Consider the following 18,038-nt stretch of genomic DNA (forward strand, 5'->3'; position numbering starts at 1 on the left):
CCAGATGATGCTTTTACCTTGATATGGCCCAAACATTGGAGGGACGTGAGCATGCACACTAATGACACCTGCAAATGCAAGCAAGCGTCACTTGATTCATTTTCTAATGGAATCTGGATCCACATATCTTTTGCCTGTGCATGCTTAACTGTGAATGTGCAGGTGACTTTTGGACATTCCGTCTCTCTTTATACAGGTGGGGCTGGCAAACTGGGTGCTTAAAGGTAAAGGGTAAAGGGACCCCTGACCATTAGGTCCAGTCGTGACCGACTTTGGGGTTGTGGCGCTCATCTCGCTTTACTGGCCGAGGGAGCCGGCATACAGCTTCCGGGTCGTGGCCAGCATGACTAAGCCGCTTCTGGCAAACCAGAGCAGTGCATGGAAACGCCGTTTACCTTCCTGCCAGAGCGACACCTATTTATCTACTGGTGCTGGCTGCTTTCGAACTGCTCGGTTGGCAGGAGCAGGGACCGAGCAAAAGGAGCTCACTCCGTCGCGGGGATTCGAACCGCTAACCTTCTGATCGGCAAGTCCTAGGCTCTGTGGTTTAACCCACAGCGTACAGGTGGGGCTGGCAAACTGGGTGCTTAGCAAGGAGGAGATGCACACACTTCCTCCCCCCTATGTGCTGGAATTGTAGTAATTCTCTAATCGGCACCACCAGATCTTTCCTTAGAGATTTCATCTGGGGGTGGAGGTGCAGTGAGCATAATTATGGGAAAGAGGCAGCTACTAGCATTCAGTAGGATTCAGATATACCCTAGTGTTGTCCAGAATTGCTATGGACGCATTGCGAGGTTGTGGGCAAGGCATTATCTCTCAGCCTCAGTTCCTCAGTCTAGAAAATGGGAATACAGTGGCCTATCTCACTGGACTAGGATGAGGAAAGACATAAGACCCCCAGCAAGATCAGCCCATTAAGTCCAGCATCTTAGTTCTCACAGTGACCAACCACATGCCGGTGGGAAGCCCAGAACAAGGACAAGAGGACAATAAAGTTCTCCTTCTGTTAGGCCACAGAAATGGGGATCCCACAGTATACAGCCTCTGAATCAAAAAGGTGCCTATAGCCATCGCGACCTGTAGTCATGGATGGACTCATCCTCCAGGAATTGGCCCAATCTGCTTTTAAAAAGCCATCTAAACAAGTGGCCATCAAGTACAATCTGCAATTTGCAAAATGGAGATGAAAACACTAATGGGCCCTAATTGTAGTGATCCTCTAAAAAGCCCCTCCAGATCTTTCATGAGAGATTTCATCTGGGGGTGGAGTGGAGTGAGTAGAATTATGGGGACAGAAGGCGGCTACTAGCAGGATTAAACACATTCACTGCCTGGGTGTAAATAACAGGATAAATACCATCTATGAGCACCTTCCCTACAGAAAGTGTACAGCAGCAACACTAATTTGGAAATTAGGGAGGTTTAGGGCTGGTCCATCCACAATGTATCTCCATAGAACTGTTATAACGTAAAAACCGGCATCTGGATGGGTGAACTGGCCCCACCAGGGATTCTGTTATTGGGGTGATTAATAGTCTATCTGTGATATTATACGTAGGAATAAATGAAAAGTCAGACCAATGGCATATCCAGTTTAGAACCTTGTTTAAGAATGGCAAACTGGAAGAAAGTTACTTATTTTCCTTTTGTTTTAAAGCATTTATATACTTATTAATGTTTAAAACTAAGCGAAGCACGACACAGAAGCAAAACAATGTTGTGGAAGCAAGAACCCAACATGAAACTAGTAAAATGGTTGTGTCAAGGCATATAAAACAGGAACCTGGGTACTTAATGAACGCTCAGACTTTCACCTGGGCAAAAAGGTATATTTTCCACGAGTGATCTGAAACAACTGGTGGCTGCTGCTTCACATAGCAGTGAAAAGGGCATCCCATAATCCAAGGGAAATAGTGTGAAATGCCAACTTTTGGGTCACTGCCCTATGATAGTCTGTAAGGTGCGGAACCACGAGTGCATTTTACCCAGGTGATCATCAACCTGTTCAGACCCAGAACCCACTTTTAACCCAAACATGCCTCTGGGGACCCCTTTTCTTAACCCCAGTGTGCCAACCTGTATAAAATAAAATAAAATAGGGGAGGCAGCTAAGCCTTGCCTTGCATAGTCAATCACAAGAGGCAGCACACATGCAGCATTTGAATGGCAATGCCCATAAACTTTGCCCCCCCCCTCAAATATTTTATTGGGGGGAGCAAAGGGACCTCAGCCCCCAGGCGTTGGCTCCTTTGCTTACACCCTAGATTTGCATGCTGGCAGTGCTCCTGCTGTGCCCCACCTTAGATCTGGCTGCAACCCCCCAGTGGGCCTTTAAGTGACCTTCCAGGTCCACCCAGGGGTGGGCAGTCTTCTAGGCAACATGATTTGATCCTTTGATGTTTCAGCCACCAGGAGATGAACAGGCATCTCTGAAAGCCCAAACTGAAGAGATGATGCTTAGGATCCAGGGGATGGTAGGTTTACCTGCGAACTCAAGGCAGACCCTCCAAGTGTCCCTATTTTGAAGGGACAGTCACAGATTTGCAGAAGCCGTTCTAGTTTCTGATTTGATTCCGGAATGTCCCACTTTTCCTTAGGAAGTCCCTATTTTCGACAGAGAAATGTTGGAGTGTATGGGAGAGACCAGTGCCGGATTTACGTATAAGCTAAACAAGCTATAGCTGAGGGCCCCACTCTCTTGGGGGCCCCAAAAAAATTTAAAGGAAAAAAAACCCTGGATGTACATTTCCAAAATATAAAATAAAAAGCAAAGCAAATAAACCCTACATACAGCAACCGTGTTTAGTGTTGTGTAGGCTCCTATGATGTAAGTCATGGGCCCCGCCTGCTCCCTAAAATGTCACTGGTTTACTCCTTTCTATATATAGGGTGCCTACATTTTGCATGGACTGGCTGCATGGCAACATGTGCAAATGGCTTTAGATACCTATGAGGTCCATAAATTACCATAGAGCATATATTCAACACAAAAAACAGAGGCAATTTGTTGTTGACAAAGAACAGCTGGACATATAAAGGGCCCCATTACCTTCAGTAGCTTAGGGACTCATCAAACCTAAATCCGGACCTGGAAGAGACCGCTGCCACTGAGGCCCAGCCCCACAGCGGGGGGGGGGGATGAGGGTTGAGGAGAGTCTGTTGCAGGGTGGATTCGATTTAAATCAATTCGATTTAAATCACGATTTAAATCACAAGTCAGTAAGACTTGATTTTTTTTTTTTTTTTACAGAAAGACCCATTCTTGCTGGTATAATCTTAATCTTAATATTTACAACCGGACGAAGGTTTCATTTATGGAATGATAAATTTTCAGAGTTGTTTTTACAGTTATATCAAAACTTACTGATTTGGTTATACCATTAGAAATACATAGGCAGATCATTACGAAATTATTGTGAGGTTTAATGCCTTAACTATTTATATTTGGACAACTTTTCTGCTGTACTTTACTGAAGGAGAAAAACTATCGTCTCCTCAATAACAATTTAAACAATTTATTTAATTGAAATAATAATATTATAGCATATGTATCCATGTTTTTAACTGATGTGGTTAAACAATTTTTTCATTTTAATTTTTTTTAAAGCTTAGACTGAATTTTAGCATACATGGAAAAACTCAAAGCAAATCCTTATTTCCTGATGAAGAGCCTTTCTAAAGATAGAAAACTATCTTTAGAAAAAAATTCCTCCAAAAGCATTTTCTTTTTAAAAAATCTGATTTAAATTTTAAAAATCCAATTTAAATTTTAAAAAATCTTATTTAAATTTTTAAAATATGAGATTTTTTTTAAATTCATTGATTTTTATCCACCTTGGTCCGTTGGTGGAGGGAGTGAGAAATATCCCTGTTTTCATCCGTGGGATGTTGGAGGGTCTGAAAGTGATAGTAATGCATAGGTAGATATTTGGTGGGGCATCGGCCGGGCACTGACTGTTATGTACTCACCCTGGGCCAGCAGGGGGATACTGTAGATAGTTTTCACTCAGGTCCACATATGCAAATAAGGAATTGAAAGTGACCTTCAGTAATTGGCTAGTTACAGAAAGTGGATACTGTTGCGTTGTAGTGGAGCTCTATATAAGCAGGCTGGCTGAACCCTTCAGTTCAGTTCTGTTCTTGCCTGTGAATAAACAAGAGCTGTTTGAAGAATCGCTGTGTCGTCTGATATGTTCACCCACAACTTAACACTGACCTTTTTCTCCAGGATATCATCCCCTTCTGTGGAGCTGACGCTGTCTCTCAACCGGGACCTGGAAGGGCGCTGCCGCCTGCCTTTGGCAGAGAGCTGGGCTCGGGCCTTCTGCAAGCTGCTGTCCAGCCTCTGGGTCTCTGGAATCACATCATTAAAATCTGGGGGTGAAAGAGAGAAACGGGAAGGGGGGCAGAGCGGTGGCAGGCGAGGAAAAGCGAGCGTGAGAGGAAGAGGTCAGCGTAGAAGTGGCCGCAGGAGGAAGGATGGAGTGCGGAGAGGGCAAGATGCAACGTAAAGGAAGGAAGGAGGGAAGCGGGGAGGGCAAACGAGTGAAATTCAAGCCCCACCGAGTGGGGGGGGGACACAGAAAAGGGGTGGTGGAATGGGGGGCAAGAAGGGAAGGAGACACACAGAGAGAGCATTCAGAGAAGAGAAGAGCACAGTTGTCATTCAGAAGTATCCTTCAAAGACATGACCTCCCAGAACAGAACAGGCTACCTATAGGGCGGTCATCCTATTACACCTATTGGCCTGGGAGACCTTCGAAATGTCCCTATTTTCCAGGGACAGTCTCAGATTTAGAGAAGCCATCCTTGTTTCTGATTTGATCCTGGAATGTCCCACTTTTCCTTAGGACGTCCCTATGTTCATCAGAGAAATGTCAGAGGGTATGGAGTTATGCGACCCCCGAGCCAAGGAGATAAGTAACTACACAACCTTTAGAAGATACCTGAAGGCAGCCCTGTATAGGAGAGTTTTTTCAAATGTTATGTTTTGTTGTTTCCATATATGTTGGAAGTCATGTAGAGTGGCTGGGGCAAGCCAGTCAGATGGGCAGGGTATTATTATTATTATTATTATTATTATTATTATTATTCAATACGATGTCCCTATTGGCTAAATTGGTCTCCACTAGGGCCAGGGCCTTTTCAGTACTGGCCCCGACTTGGTGGAATGCTCTGTCACAAGGGACTAGGGCCCTGTGGGACTTGACATCTTTCTGTAGGGAATGCAAAACAGAGCTGTTCCGCCTGGTCTTTGGTTTGGAGTCAGTCTGACCCTTATGTTTCCCTCCCCTTACAGTTTTATCTTTGAAAGCACGTCAAAGTGCAAGTAGATAAATAGGTACTGCTCCGGCAGGAAGGTAAACGGCGTTTCCGTGCGCTGCTCTGGTTCGCCAGAAGGGGCTTAGTCATGCTGGCCACATGACCCAGAAGCTGTACGCCAGCTCCCTCGGCCAATAAAGCGAAATGCTGCTGTACACAAACACTTTTTTGCTCTCTTTCTTCCTCCCCCCCCCTCTCCTTGCAAATATACATTCAGCATCTTTCAGGGAGGAATGCTATAGGTGTGTGTGTGATTTAGTAGGAAGAAATGGCAGCTGAAGAAAGGTTAAGCACCTTCCCTCTGTGCCACTTTTGCAATCATGTCCTTCTGAAGTGGCTTTTAAAGCAAACAAACGTAGCTGTCAGATTACAGATCCCCACGTTTGCAGTCAGTTTGACCGCGGACTTCGACCCCGCCATGCGCAGATTTCAGCTCTGAGACTAAACCATTTATCCGTACGTACCTCTCTCTTTCACACAAACAGACACCCACACATGCTTGCCTGGTCCCTCAAATGCTCCAGTTATGCCCACACATCAACGGTACGGTAGTCCTATCTCCCTTGCCGTTTGCAACGCATGTTTGCACCATCTCCCAACAGCGCCTTCCCTGCATACAGAACAGCCTCATGAATTAATCAGATCTGCTAGGCATCTCGAGGCAGGAAGCGCGAGGGGCTTGCTTGTTTGTGTGAGTGTGTGTGTCGCTGTGTGTGTAGCCATGTGTGCGGCGAGGTGTCTCCTGGGAGCAAAAAGTCAGCCACCGCTTAATTGACTACACAGGGATGCCGGGAGTGGGAAACGAGGAACAACGGTATCGGGAGACATGAAACATCAGCAAGCTAAGTTGAAGAGGTGGCAGAGAACACGTGCTCGCACATACAAGACAAAACACAACACTGCTTAGTTTTAGAAAGGGCTCGGGTTGCATGGATGCTCTCAGCCATAGGGCACCTGCTCCCCATATCCCGGCTGCGTCAAGGCTGGTTGTAGTGGTGCGGGTGGCACTGTGGTCTAAACCACTGAGCCTTTTGGGCTTGCCGATCAGAAGGTTGGCGGATCGAATCCGCACAACAGAGAGAGCTCCTGTTGCTCGGTCCCAGCTCCTGCCAACCTAGCAGTTCGAAAGCACACCAGTGCAAGTAGATAAATAGGTACCCCTGTGGTGGGAAAGTAAACAGCGTTTCCATGCGCTCTGGTTTGCGTCACGGTGTTCCGTTGCACCAGAAGCGGTTTAGCCATGCTGGCCACATGACCTGGAAAGCTGTCTGTGGACAAACGCCAGCTCCCTCAGCCTGAAAGCGTGATGAGCGCTGCAACCCTATAGTCGCCTTTGACTGGACTTAACCGTCCAGGGGTCCTTTACCTTTTTTTACCTATGGGTTACTCCACAAAGAGAGTTTTCTGCACATGCTCAGAGATGCACTCGTAATGCAGCCCCTTACATGAAATATGCATGCGTGCATATGCAGAAATCTAAATTGGGCATAGATTTGAAAAAGCTGGGGAAAATCTGGCTCTGGATCAGGAACAGAAGAATGTGGAGCAAATGTAGCTTTTTGTACTGCCTGGATTCAGCTTGCCCTCACTGCAACCAGGTATTCAGAATTGTTTACCACGAGCATTCTCACGATTGTTCAGGCAGGAAGAAAAGCATCACTGTACAATCGGAGTGACTGGGTGAGTCAGCCCTCTCCAGCACTCATTTCTATCCAACCATAGCTTTCAGGATATAAAACTTTCCAAGGTGGCACACAAGTAAAATTAAAATGCAAGAATGAAATACACAGCATAGAAAGGTAAGTCCCAATGAGTTTTTATCAGTGTTTGACGTCATGGAGGGAGGCTACACATTCATATTTTATTTAGGTAATTTTTAGCCTGCACTGCAGCCAAAAAAGGTTTCCTTCCAGAACGGCTTACAGGGTGATTTTTTTAAAAAGAGGGAGAAAGACTGCCCTCGAGATTACAATCTGAAAAACCATGGCACAAAAGGAAATTGGATTGGTGAGGGAGGAGGAAACAGGCATGCTCAGGTATAAGTTAATGCCTGGATTCTTAGTTACAATTTCTTAACTAATGGCATATTAGAGCCATGTTTTGGTTGTAGGTATTGAGAGCCTAACCTCACCTCCATCCTCTTTCTGTTCCTTCTAAATCATGCTACCCCAGAAAGGTTTTGCACAGTGAGGTTCCAAATGCACCTCTGTGATTCAGAATGAGTAAGGCTACCTTTTCCCCTACAATGTTTGCACTGCTTTGTGACTCTTTAAAGAGTTTTATTCATTTTATTTCAGTTCTTTAGTTGCCCATTGAACAGTTTTAAGAGGGAAGTCTCAACTAACCATTTTTTTAAAGTGCCAGAAAAATGCAGACGACTATCCCCCTCCCACTTGGTTAAAGTTTTATTTATCTACATTCATTTAATGTTTCGTTGAAAATAAAGGGGAAGAAATCATTTTTAGGTTCCACTCCTCTTTCTATCTAAAACTAGTGGGGATGTGGTATAGTGGTTAAAGTGCTGGGAAGGTCGAGCACTGGGAAGTCAAGGGTTCAAATCCCCACCTCACTGAGTGACCTTGAGCCAGCCATTTTTTCTCAGCCTATAACCCACCTCACAGTGTTGTTGTGAAAATAAAACGGGTGGGGCGAAGCATGCATACTGCCTTGAGCTTCTAAGGGTGATGGGGGACTTAAGATATATACAGTGGTACCTCAGGTTAAGAACTTAATTCGTTCTGGAGGTCAGTTCTTAACCTGAAACTGTTCTTAACCTGAGGTACCACTTTAGCTAAAGGGGCCTCCCCATGCCGCAGTGCTGCTACTGTGTGATTTCTGTTCTCATCCTGAGGTAAAGTTCTTAACCCGAGGTACTATTTCTGGGTTAGTGGAGTCTGTAACCTGTCTGTAACCTGAGGTACCACTGTATAGATGTACTGAAATAATATGGCACTGCTATTTCCCCCAACTCATATCTAGCATGTGTTCGGGGTGGCGAAGCCATAGAGCGCATGCTTTGACCGCAGAAGGCCCCAACTTCAATCTCACAGCATCTCCACTTAAAAGGATCAGGTAGCAGGTAATGAGAAGGAGTTTCTCTTGCCTGTGTTCATAAAGAAGAGCTGGGGAACTGCAGACCCCCAGGCGCAGTCCCATCAGCTCCAGCCAGCATGGCCAATGGTTAGAGGTGATGGGAGGAGCTTGCAACCCCATTTATGTTCCAGCTGTGTCTTAACCTGCCAAATGGTCAGGATACGAGTATTTGAAAAGGAAGAAGGGGGCACCGCACAAGGAATAAATTCTGCTGGGTCATGCAGAAAGTGACACACACACACACACACACACCCCGATTCAAGACGCAGATGAAAAGCTACCCCAAAAGCAAGCCCTGCCTCTCTGTCTCCTCCCCCAGACGCCAGGTTTGTAAGCTCAAAAGCACAGAAATGGAAAATGCCCAGCAGGCAGCAATGGGCACCATGCCAGCAGCATCAAATTCTTCATCCAACAATGAGTGTGGCTGAGCGTTGGCATTTTGTTTTGGGTCGTTTTGCTCCATCCTTACCCCCCCAATAGCTTGGTTTGTAGCTGTGTCTAGAGTTAATTCACACTGCGCTCAGGGCAGGGCCTGCAATTTAAAATCTAGGGCCCTGGATGAACGTTGTGCTCTGTGTGTTTGCTTGGGAAACTGCCTCAGTCCCTGCAAGGAGTCACTACACACAGGCTTTTGAACCACAGTGTAATAGAATGCGTGCCGCCAATGCGAGAACAATTCACGGGAATTGTGTGTCTCCAATTTGCCATCTCTATGGGGGCCTTATGAAAGGGACACAGGTGGCGCTGTGGGTTAAACCACAGAGCCTATGGCTTGCCGATTAGAAGGTCGGTGGTTTGAATCCCCGCGACAGAGTGAGCTCCCGTTGCTCAGTTCCTGCTCCTGCCAACCAAGCAGTTTGAAAGCACATCAAAGTGCAAGTAGATAAATAGATACCACTCCGTCGGGAAGGTAAATGGCATTTCCGTGCGCTGCTCTGTTTTGCCAGAAGTGGCATGACCCGGAAGCTGTATGCCGGCTCCCTCAGCCAATAAAGTGAGATGAGCGCCACAACCCCAGAGTCATCCGAGACTGGACCTAACAGTCAGGGGTCCTTTTACCTTTTTATGGGGGCTTTATGAATGTGAGAGTGTCTCTGAGCACATGCAGAATGTTTCCCTTGCCACGTTATTTTTGTTGTTATTGTTTAAACGTCTATCTCACCCTTCATCCGAAGGTCACAGGGCAGTGTGCAATATAAAAAGACCCCCCCCAAAAAAAACCTCCACCCTCCCACCAACATGCCACCTGTGGTGAGGGTCCTAGGAGGTTTACAAATGCTTCTTTTTAGGCACAGCCCCTGGGTGGCGCAGGGATCGGGAGAGGCCGGGGAGGAATAAGGAGCTTACCGAAAACCTCATCCGCATCTTGGAGTTTGGAGGAAGACATAATGAAGTAAATCTGTGAAAGAAGAGAGAGATGGAGGGAGGGAGAGGGAAAGAGAAACAGTAGTCAGTCTTTACAACTGGCATGATGAATTTCTAGACCTCCCTGCCTGTCACATGGGAGTCCCTGTAAGTCACACCACCTATCCAACCCTTTCCCATGCCCTTCCCAACTGGAATGTCTTCTTGAATTGCGATACAGTGGTACCTTGGTTCTCAAACTTAATCCGTTCCAAAACCAAAGCATTCCAAAAACAAGGCGCGCTTTCCCATAGAAAGTAATGCAAAACGGATTCATCCATTCCAGACTTTTAAAAACAACTCCTAAAATAGCAATTTCACATGAATTTTACTCTCTAAGGAGACCATTGATCTACAAAATGAAAGCAATAAACAATGTACTGCAGTCACATACACAATCAATCAATAAATCAATCAGGAGCTGAACTGTGTCCCACACAGTCACAAAAACAAAACAAAAAAGCCGCAAAAACACAAAATAAATAGCAAAAACAGACAGACCTCAGAGTAACACTCTAAACGGAAGCGTGGCACTCAGAACGGAGTGTGTTCAGCTTCCGAAAAAGTTTGCAAACCGGAACAGTTACTTCCAGGTTTGCAGTGTTTGGGTTCCAAGTTGTTTGAGTACCAAGGCGTTTGAGAACCAAAGTACCACTGTAGTGCTTTGTGAGACAGCCTGCCTTATATTTTAGCAGTTAAGCAGCTGCGGGATGGCTTTTTCACTTTCTTCTCTGGCTCGAGGTATCACATAGGGTCCCCAACGGCCATCTAGTCCAACCCCCTACAATGTAAGGATCTCAACATGCCCGTCTCCCATCCAATTTGAAACCTGACCAGGCTCTGCTGAGCTTTGCAAACGTGCTAGCAGTTTATTGCTGCACCACATGTCCAAAGAACCCCAACCAAACACATACAATCCCTTCTGCCCCTGTGTGCTGCTGCTGCTTTTCAGCTGCTGGGGCGGGACAGGAAGGAAGGGAAGCAGGGATTCACACTTATTGGCCAAATGGATCTGAATAAGCCACCTTAATGGATTTGATTGCTTTTGCTGCTGCTGTCCCTAGAGAACATACTCTGTGTGTTCAATTCTTGCATCACAACACCCCATCACTCAACAGGGCCTGACCAGTAGCAAACAGCCGGCAGCCGGCCTAGTCAACATCTCTGGTATCCACCAGCCTTGGGCTGGGGCAGAGGAGAGAATAATTCAAACCTCCTCATCTAATACCACCCTCTGCCTTGACGCAAAAGTTGCGTACATTTCCTGACGGGTTGATGGGGAAAAGCCAGGGACCAAAGAAATGGTGAAAATACAATTCTGTGTCCAGGGCAGCCGCCTACCAGCTCCATCTGGTACGCAGGCTGAGACCCTACCTGCCCGCAGACTGTCTCGCCAGAGTGGTGCGTGCTCTGGTTATCTCCCGCTTGGACTACTGCAATGCGCTCTACGTGGGGCTACCTTTGAAGGTGACCCGGAAACTACAACTAATCCAGAATGCGGCAGACTGGTGACTGGGAGTGGCTGCCAAGACCACATAACACCGGTCCTGAAAGACCTACATTGGCTCCCAGTACGTTTCTGAGCACAATTCAAAGTATTAGTGCTGACCTTTAAAGCCCTAAATGGCCTCAACCCTGTATACCTGAAGGAGTGTCTCCACCCCCATCGTTCAGCCCGGACACTGAAGTCCAGCTCTGAGGGCCTTCTGGCAGTTCCCTCCCTGCAAGAAGTGAAGTTACAGGGAACCAGGCAGAGGGCCTTCTCGGTAGTGGCACCCGCCCTGTGGAAAGCCCTCCCACCAGATGTCAAGGAAATAAACAGCTGTCTGACTTTTAGAAAACATCCGAAAACAGCCCTGTTTAGGGAAGTTCTTAATGTTTTTAATATTCTCTTGGGAGTTGCCGGGAGTGGCTGGGGTATAAATAAATTAATAATAATAATAATAACAACAACAGCAACAACAATAACAACAACAACAACAACAATATCTGAATTCACAGTGAACTATTGCTTAGGCCTGTCTACCAGCAACTTTGACCTACCAGTAACTTTGGGCGGGGTAAGAGAAAAGATTTGTTTAACTACACAGGAAGCTGTGTAGTTTATACTTTATACTGAGTCACAACATTGGTACATAGAACCCAGCTCAGTAGGTTCTTGCATTGCCTATCCTAGGTTTCAGGCAGAGGACACCCCCAGCCCTACATGGAGAACCTGGGGATTAAACCTGGGACCTTCTGCGTGCAAACCAAGATGCTCTACCATGGCCTCCAACCACAGAGCAATATATAATTGTCTGTTTTCTGATGGCCTGGATGGGAAAAAGTTGTAGCATGCACAACACCTCTCATGTCCCAGCTGCACTTTTGCAAAAAAGGGGGTGTATTTTAGATCTGCCTGACATTATAAAGGCCAAGCTAGCTTATCTGACATATTCTTTCTAAGCCATGAAGGATAGGTAAAGGTAAAGGGACCCCTGACCATTAGGTCCAGTCGTGGCCGACTCTGGGGTTGCGGTGCTCATCTCGCTTTATTGGCCGAGGGAGCCGGCGTACAGCTTCCGGGTCATGTGGCCAGCATGACTAAGCCGCTTCTGGCGAACCAGAGCAGCACACGGAAACGCCGTTTACCTTCCCACCAGAACGGTACCTATTTATCTACTTGCACTTTGACGTGCTTTCGAACTGCTAGGTTGGCACCGAGCAATGGGAGCTCACCCCGTCGTGGGGAGTCGAACTGCCGACCTTCTGATTGGCAAGTCCTAGGCTCTGTGGTTTAACCCACAGAGCCACCTGCGTCCCTAAGCCATGAAGGATATAAACAAGTAAATAACCACTGCAGGTTTTTATCAAAATGCCCATTCTTTTGGTGCATATGAACTTCAAACCTGTCCCAGTCCAGAAAACAAATGAAGCAGCCTGTTGTTTCCAAAGAGAAACATTGCTGAAATTGCATGTAGTTGGAACATGTGGAGGGAGACCTTTTATGGGGAATATGCAAAGAGCTCCACTTGCAGTATCCCCCAGAAATTGCCTTTTGTCCCGTCTCCCCCAAGAGGCATCTTGTACAGGGCACAGCTGGTTCCAGATGTGCTTGCAAAAGCTCACGTTAGCACATTTGCAGGATCAGTTTTCCCTTTAGAGGTGCAGAGCTTCTGATTATTATTCTCTTCCTTCCTAAGCGCCTGACAGAGGGAGATTCAGGAGGGGGAAATGGGGAAGAAAAAGCAGAGAGGGCTGGAAGAGCTTGTGGGAACGCCGAGGGTGTGTGCATGAAAACAAAGAGGAGGGGGAAGAAGGGATTCAGAAAAGAGTAGGTCTGCAGAGATGGAGAATGGAGGATGAGAAGCAGGAAGGGGAAATTGATGCATAGGCCGAAGGTCCTTGATTCATGCAATAGCACTCAAGACACGTGAAAAACGGTAACTGGGCCAGGATCACACCCAAGGCCTAGATCTGAGCTGGCAGCCCTCTTCTAACTCAGCGCACAGCAGCATTAAACAACCCGACCCTTTTCTTGCAAATAAGGAAAAGTGATGTGCTATCCAAAAGTAAGAGCCTCATTTTTTGTGTTGCATTTCTCTGTTCCACCCTTCCGCGTAGCTCACAGCAACAGTTCAGCCTCACAACAACCCTGGATGGTAGATTAAGCTAAGAGAGGGAAAGAGGGAGATATTGAAAAGGCCACCCAGCAGGGACCCAAACCTGCTTTCCCTACACCTAATCCAAACATTGTAGCCAATGCACCACGTCTTCCTAACCCTCTGAATTCACAGTGACATGCCAGGGGGTGGGGGGACCGATTAGCTGCTCAGAATCTCTTCCAGGGTTGAAGAAAGGCAACAGAACGAAGGAAAAGGGGGAGAGGAAATCCACCCACAAATTGGATTTTAAAAACACAGTGGGGAATGGCTAGTGTTGAAGGCCAGGAAAGGGGCTTGAATAAATGGCAGTGGAACCCTCAGCACACTTACTAGGGAGTAAACAGAACAAGGCTTGTTTTTGAGCAAACATGCTTGGAATTGCATTGTAAATAATAATAACAAATCACCCACACACCACGACACATAAGCATGTCAGCAGTCAAAGGCCTGCCTATAGACTAGCGTAAAGAATATCAGGAAAGGGAAATAAAGGAAAGGGGGGGGACACGAAGGGAAAGTAGGAAGGCAATTCAAAATACTGTCCACATCTCAGGTATGGGCATAGTTTTAGGATTATACTAATGAGGTCGATGAAAGGAGAATTTCCAAATATTCTCTTTACTGCAGAAATTATGATAAAATACTGGTTTGAATGTCCAAACCTGCAGGTCTATGCATGGGGACTCCCAAATATGCAAAAAAAGAAAAGAAAACGAAAACATGTCCCTGTCCCTGGGCTCTGCTGCACCACAATAATTAGAGGCCGGGAACGAACGTTTCTTTTATCTCCCACTAGGCAAATTTCCTTCGTGTTTCCCATTCTGATCCGACGTGCGGGAAATCCTGCGGCCAGTGAGAGCAGAAAGGAAGAAAAAAGGAGGAAGAGATATTTCGCAGGGCCAAAAGGGCAAGTGAGATAATAATGGTGATGTTGATGGCCATGGGAAATCTCCAGCGAGCGACAGTGCAGCAGCAGCAGCAGCCCAGATCCAAGGCAAGGAAAAAGAAGGAAGGAGGAATGATGGAAAGATGAGCGTCAAGAGAAAGTGTCGCCGCTGAATTTAAGGGCCTGCAATATCCCTCATTCGTTATTTGATTCCCCCCCCTGTAAACAGCACTGCTTCCAATTCTTGCCCCCCCCCCTTTCGCTGTTAAGGACTCTCTCAAAGTCCGGGTGGGGCCAGGGGAAAGTGAAATGGATAAAACCCACCAAGGAAGGACAAGCGCGGCTTACCTGGTGCGCGGAGGCATCCTCAACAAACGCCTAAAGGTCTCCTACAAATCCCACGCTCGGCTGCCAGGGCCATTTTCCTTTGCCTGCCATTCCCTTCTCTGTTAGTCTCCCGCCGGTTGTTCTCCCGATGCGTTATCTTCTGGTCCTTGCGATGTTTGCCTCCCCCCCCCCCAAAAAAAAAATCAAAGCATCATCGGGAGGCGAAGCCGGAGAAGGAGGGAGAAACACAGACAGGTTGCAACTACTTTGCGGTGCTGGATTTTTTTTCAAAGGGACCTGTGAATTCGCCAAACTGGGATTGGGATGGTCCCAGGGATGATAGGGGGAGGGGGAGGAGGCGGGGAGTAACTGGAACCCGGAAGCAGCAGCAGCAGCAGCTTGGCTGGAAGTCATCCGGAGCAAGGCGCGCTCACTGCGCTGCTTTTCCTGAAATCCCCGCCCAGATGCTCTCGCTTGGCTCGGCTCCTGTGTATTCCCAGGAGCCCGGGATGCGATCTGACGACGCGAGGCCCGCCTGCCTCCTGAGGGCAGCAGGGAAGGGGAAGGAATAAAGGGGCGGGATGGAGGGGGGAGAGATGGAAAAAGGGGTGCGGGTGCAAGGAGACGAAAGCGCAGAGAAAGGTTGCAGAGTCTTCACGCGGACATACCCTCCAACATTTCTGCGATGAAAAGAGGATTCAGGTTACAGACTCCGCTAACCCAGAAGTATTACCTCAGATTAAGAATTTTACCTCAGGATGAGAACAGAAATCATGTGGTGGCGGTGCAGTGGCAGCGAGAGGCCCCATTATCTAAAGTGGTACCTCAGGTTAAGAACAGTTTCAGGTTAAGAACGGACCTCCAGAACAAATTAAGTTTCTAACCCGAAGTACCATTGTACAGGGCTGCCTTCAGATGTCTTGGCTCAGGGGTCACATAACTCCATGTTGTTGCTGTTTAGTCGTTTAGTTGTGTCCGACTCTTCGTGACCCCATGGACCAGAGCACGCCAGGCACTCCTGCCTTCCACCGCCTCCCGCAGTTTGGTCAAACTCATGCAGGTCGCTTTGAGAACACTGTCCAACCATCTCATCCTCTGTCGTCCCCTTCTCCTTGTGCCCTCCATCTTTCCCAACATCAGGGTCTTTTCCAGGGAGTCTTCTCTTCTCATGAGGTGGCCAAAGTATTGGAGCCTCAGCTTCAGGATCTGTCCTTCCAGGGAGCACTCAGGGCTGATTTTCTTAAGAATGTATAGGTTTGTTCTTCTTGCAGTCCATGGGACTCTCTCCATAACCTCCAACATTTCTCCGATGAAAATAGGGACTTCCTAAGGAAAAGTGGAACATTCCGGGATCAAATCAGAAACCAGGATGACTTCTGTAAATCTGTGACTGTTCTTTGAAAATAGGGACACTTGGAGGGTCTGCCTTGAGCTCGCAGGTAAACCCACCATCCCCTGGATCCTAGGCATCATCTCTTTGGTTTGGGCTTTCAGAGATGCCTGTTCATCTCCTGGTGGCTGAAACATCAAGGGATCAAATCATGTTGCCTAGAAGACTGCCCACCCCTGGGTGGACCTGGAAGGTCACTTAACGGCCCACTGGGGGGTTGCAGCCAGATCTAAGGTGGGGCACAGCAGGAGCACTGCCAGCATAAAAATCTAGGGTGTAAGCAAAGGAGCCAACTCCTGGGGGCTGAGGTCCCTTTGCTCCCCCCAATAAAATATTTGAGGGGGGGGCAAAGTTGATGGGCATTGCCATTCAAATGGTGCATGTGTGCTGCCTCTTGTGATTGACTATGCATGGCCAAGGCTTAGCTGCCTCCCCTATTTTATTTTATTTTATTCAGGTTGGCACACTGGGGTTAAGAAAAGGGGTCCCCAGGGGCATGTTTGGGTAAAAGTGGGTTCTGGGTCTGAACAGGTTGATGATCACCTGGGTAAAAGGCACTCGTGGTTCCGCACCTTACAGACTATCATAGGGCAGTGACCCAAAAGTTGGCATTTCACACTATTTCCCTTGGATTATGGGATGCCCTTTTCACTGCTATGTGAAGCAGCAGCAACCAGTTGTTTCAGATCACTCGTGGAAAATATACTTTTTTGGCCAGGGGAAAGTTTGAGCTTCGTTAATGTGTTTGAAGTACCCAGGTTCCTGTTTTATATGCCTTGACACAATCATTTTACTAGTTTCATGTTGTGTTTTTGCTTCCATGACATTGTTTTGCTTCTGTGTCGTGCATCGCTTAGTTTTAAACATTAAGCAGTATATAAACGCTTTTAAACAAAAGCAAAATAAGTAACTTTCACCCAGTTTGCCATTCTTAAACAAGGTTCTAACCTGGATAAGCCATTGGTCTGACTTTTCATTTATTCCTACGTATAATATCACAGATAGACTATTAATCACCCCAATAACAGAATCCCATGTGGGGCCAGTTCACCCATCCAGATGCTGGTTTTTACGTTATAACAGTTCTATAGAGATACATTGTGGATGGACCAGCCCTAAGCCTCCCTAATTTCCAAATTAGTGTTGCTGCTGTACACTTTCTGTAGGGAAGGTGCTCATAGATGGTATTTATCCTGTTATTTACACCTAGGCAGCGAATGTGTTTAATCCTGCTAGTAGCCGCCTTCTGTCCCCATAATTCTACTCACTCCACTCCACCCCCAGATGAAATCTCTCATGAAAGATCTGGAGGGGCTGTTTAGAGGATCACTACAATTAGGGCCCATTAGCGTTTTCATCTCCATTTTGCAAATTGCAGATTGTACTTGATGGCCACTTGTTTAGATGGCTTTTTAAAAGCCCATTTCTGTGGCCTAAAAGAAGGAGAACGTTATTGTCCTCTTGTCCTTGTTGTGGGCTTCCCACAGGTTGGTCACTGTGAGAACTAAGATGCTGGACTGATCTTGCTGGGGGTTTTATGTCTTTCCTCTTCCTAGTCCAGTGAGAGGCCACAGTATTCCCATTTTCTAGACTGAGGAATTGAGGCCGAGAGATAATGCCTTGCCCACAACCTCACAACGAGTCTGTAGCAATTCTGGATGACACTAGGGTATATCTGAATAAATCAGCTGGTAGAGCATGAGACCCTTAATCTTAAGGTCATGGGTTTGAGCCCCACGTTGGGCAGAAGTTTCCTGCATTGCAAGGGTGTTTGGACTAGAAGACCCTTGTGGTGCTTTCCAGCTCTATGATTCTATAGTGTAACTGTCTTTGTTTCACTGCTTTAATGTTTGTGCTTTTTAATGGTTTGTTTCAGTGTATATTTTAATTAACAGTGATGTGGGTTGCGCTGTGGGTTGAACCACAGAGCCTAGGACTTGCCGATCAGAAGGTTGGCGGTTTGAATCCC

General features: G+C 46.9%; 1 protein-coding gene across 2 annotated transcripts in view; it reads right to left on the reverse strand.

The window, feature by feature from the left end:
* SAMD14 (sterile alpha motif domain containing 14) overlaps window positions 1-15,332 on the reverse strand; it is a 28,825-nt gene extending 13,493 nt beyond the window's left edge. Inside the window, exons 1-3 of one of the 2 annotated variants that reach the window (XM_082194466.1) lie at window positions 14,701-15,332; window positions 9,766-9,817; window positions 4,220-4,356 (exon numbers count right to left, since the gene is read on the reverse strand). In XM_082194466.1, the coding sequence (XP_082050592.1) occupies window positions 4,220-4,356; window positions 9,766-9,805 (177 nt within the window). In that variant the 5' untranslated portion in view covers window positions 9,806-9,817; window positions 14,701-15,332. Of the gene's footprint in view, window positions 1-4,219; window positions 4,378-9,765; window positions 9,818-14,700 lie in introns of both variants that reach the window. The other variant, XM_082194465.1, reaches the window with a different exon arrangement.
* Window positions 15,333-18,038: the final 2,706 nt, after the last annotated feature.

The sequence above is a fragment of the Podarcis vaucheri genome, assembly GCF_965113315.1.
Source record: "Podarcis vaucheri genome assembly, chromosome: 13".
NCBI classification, from domain to species: Eukaryota; Metazoa; Chordata; class Lepidosauria; order Squamata; family Lacertidae; genus Podarcis; species Podarcis vaucheri.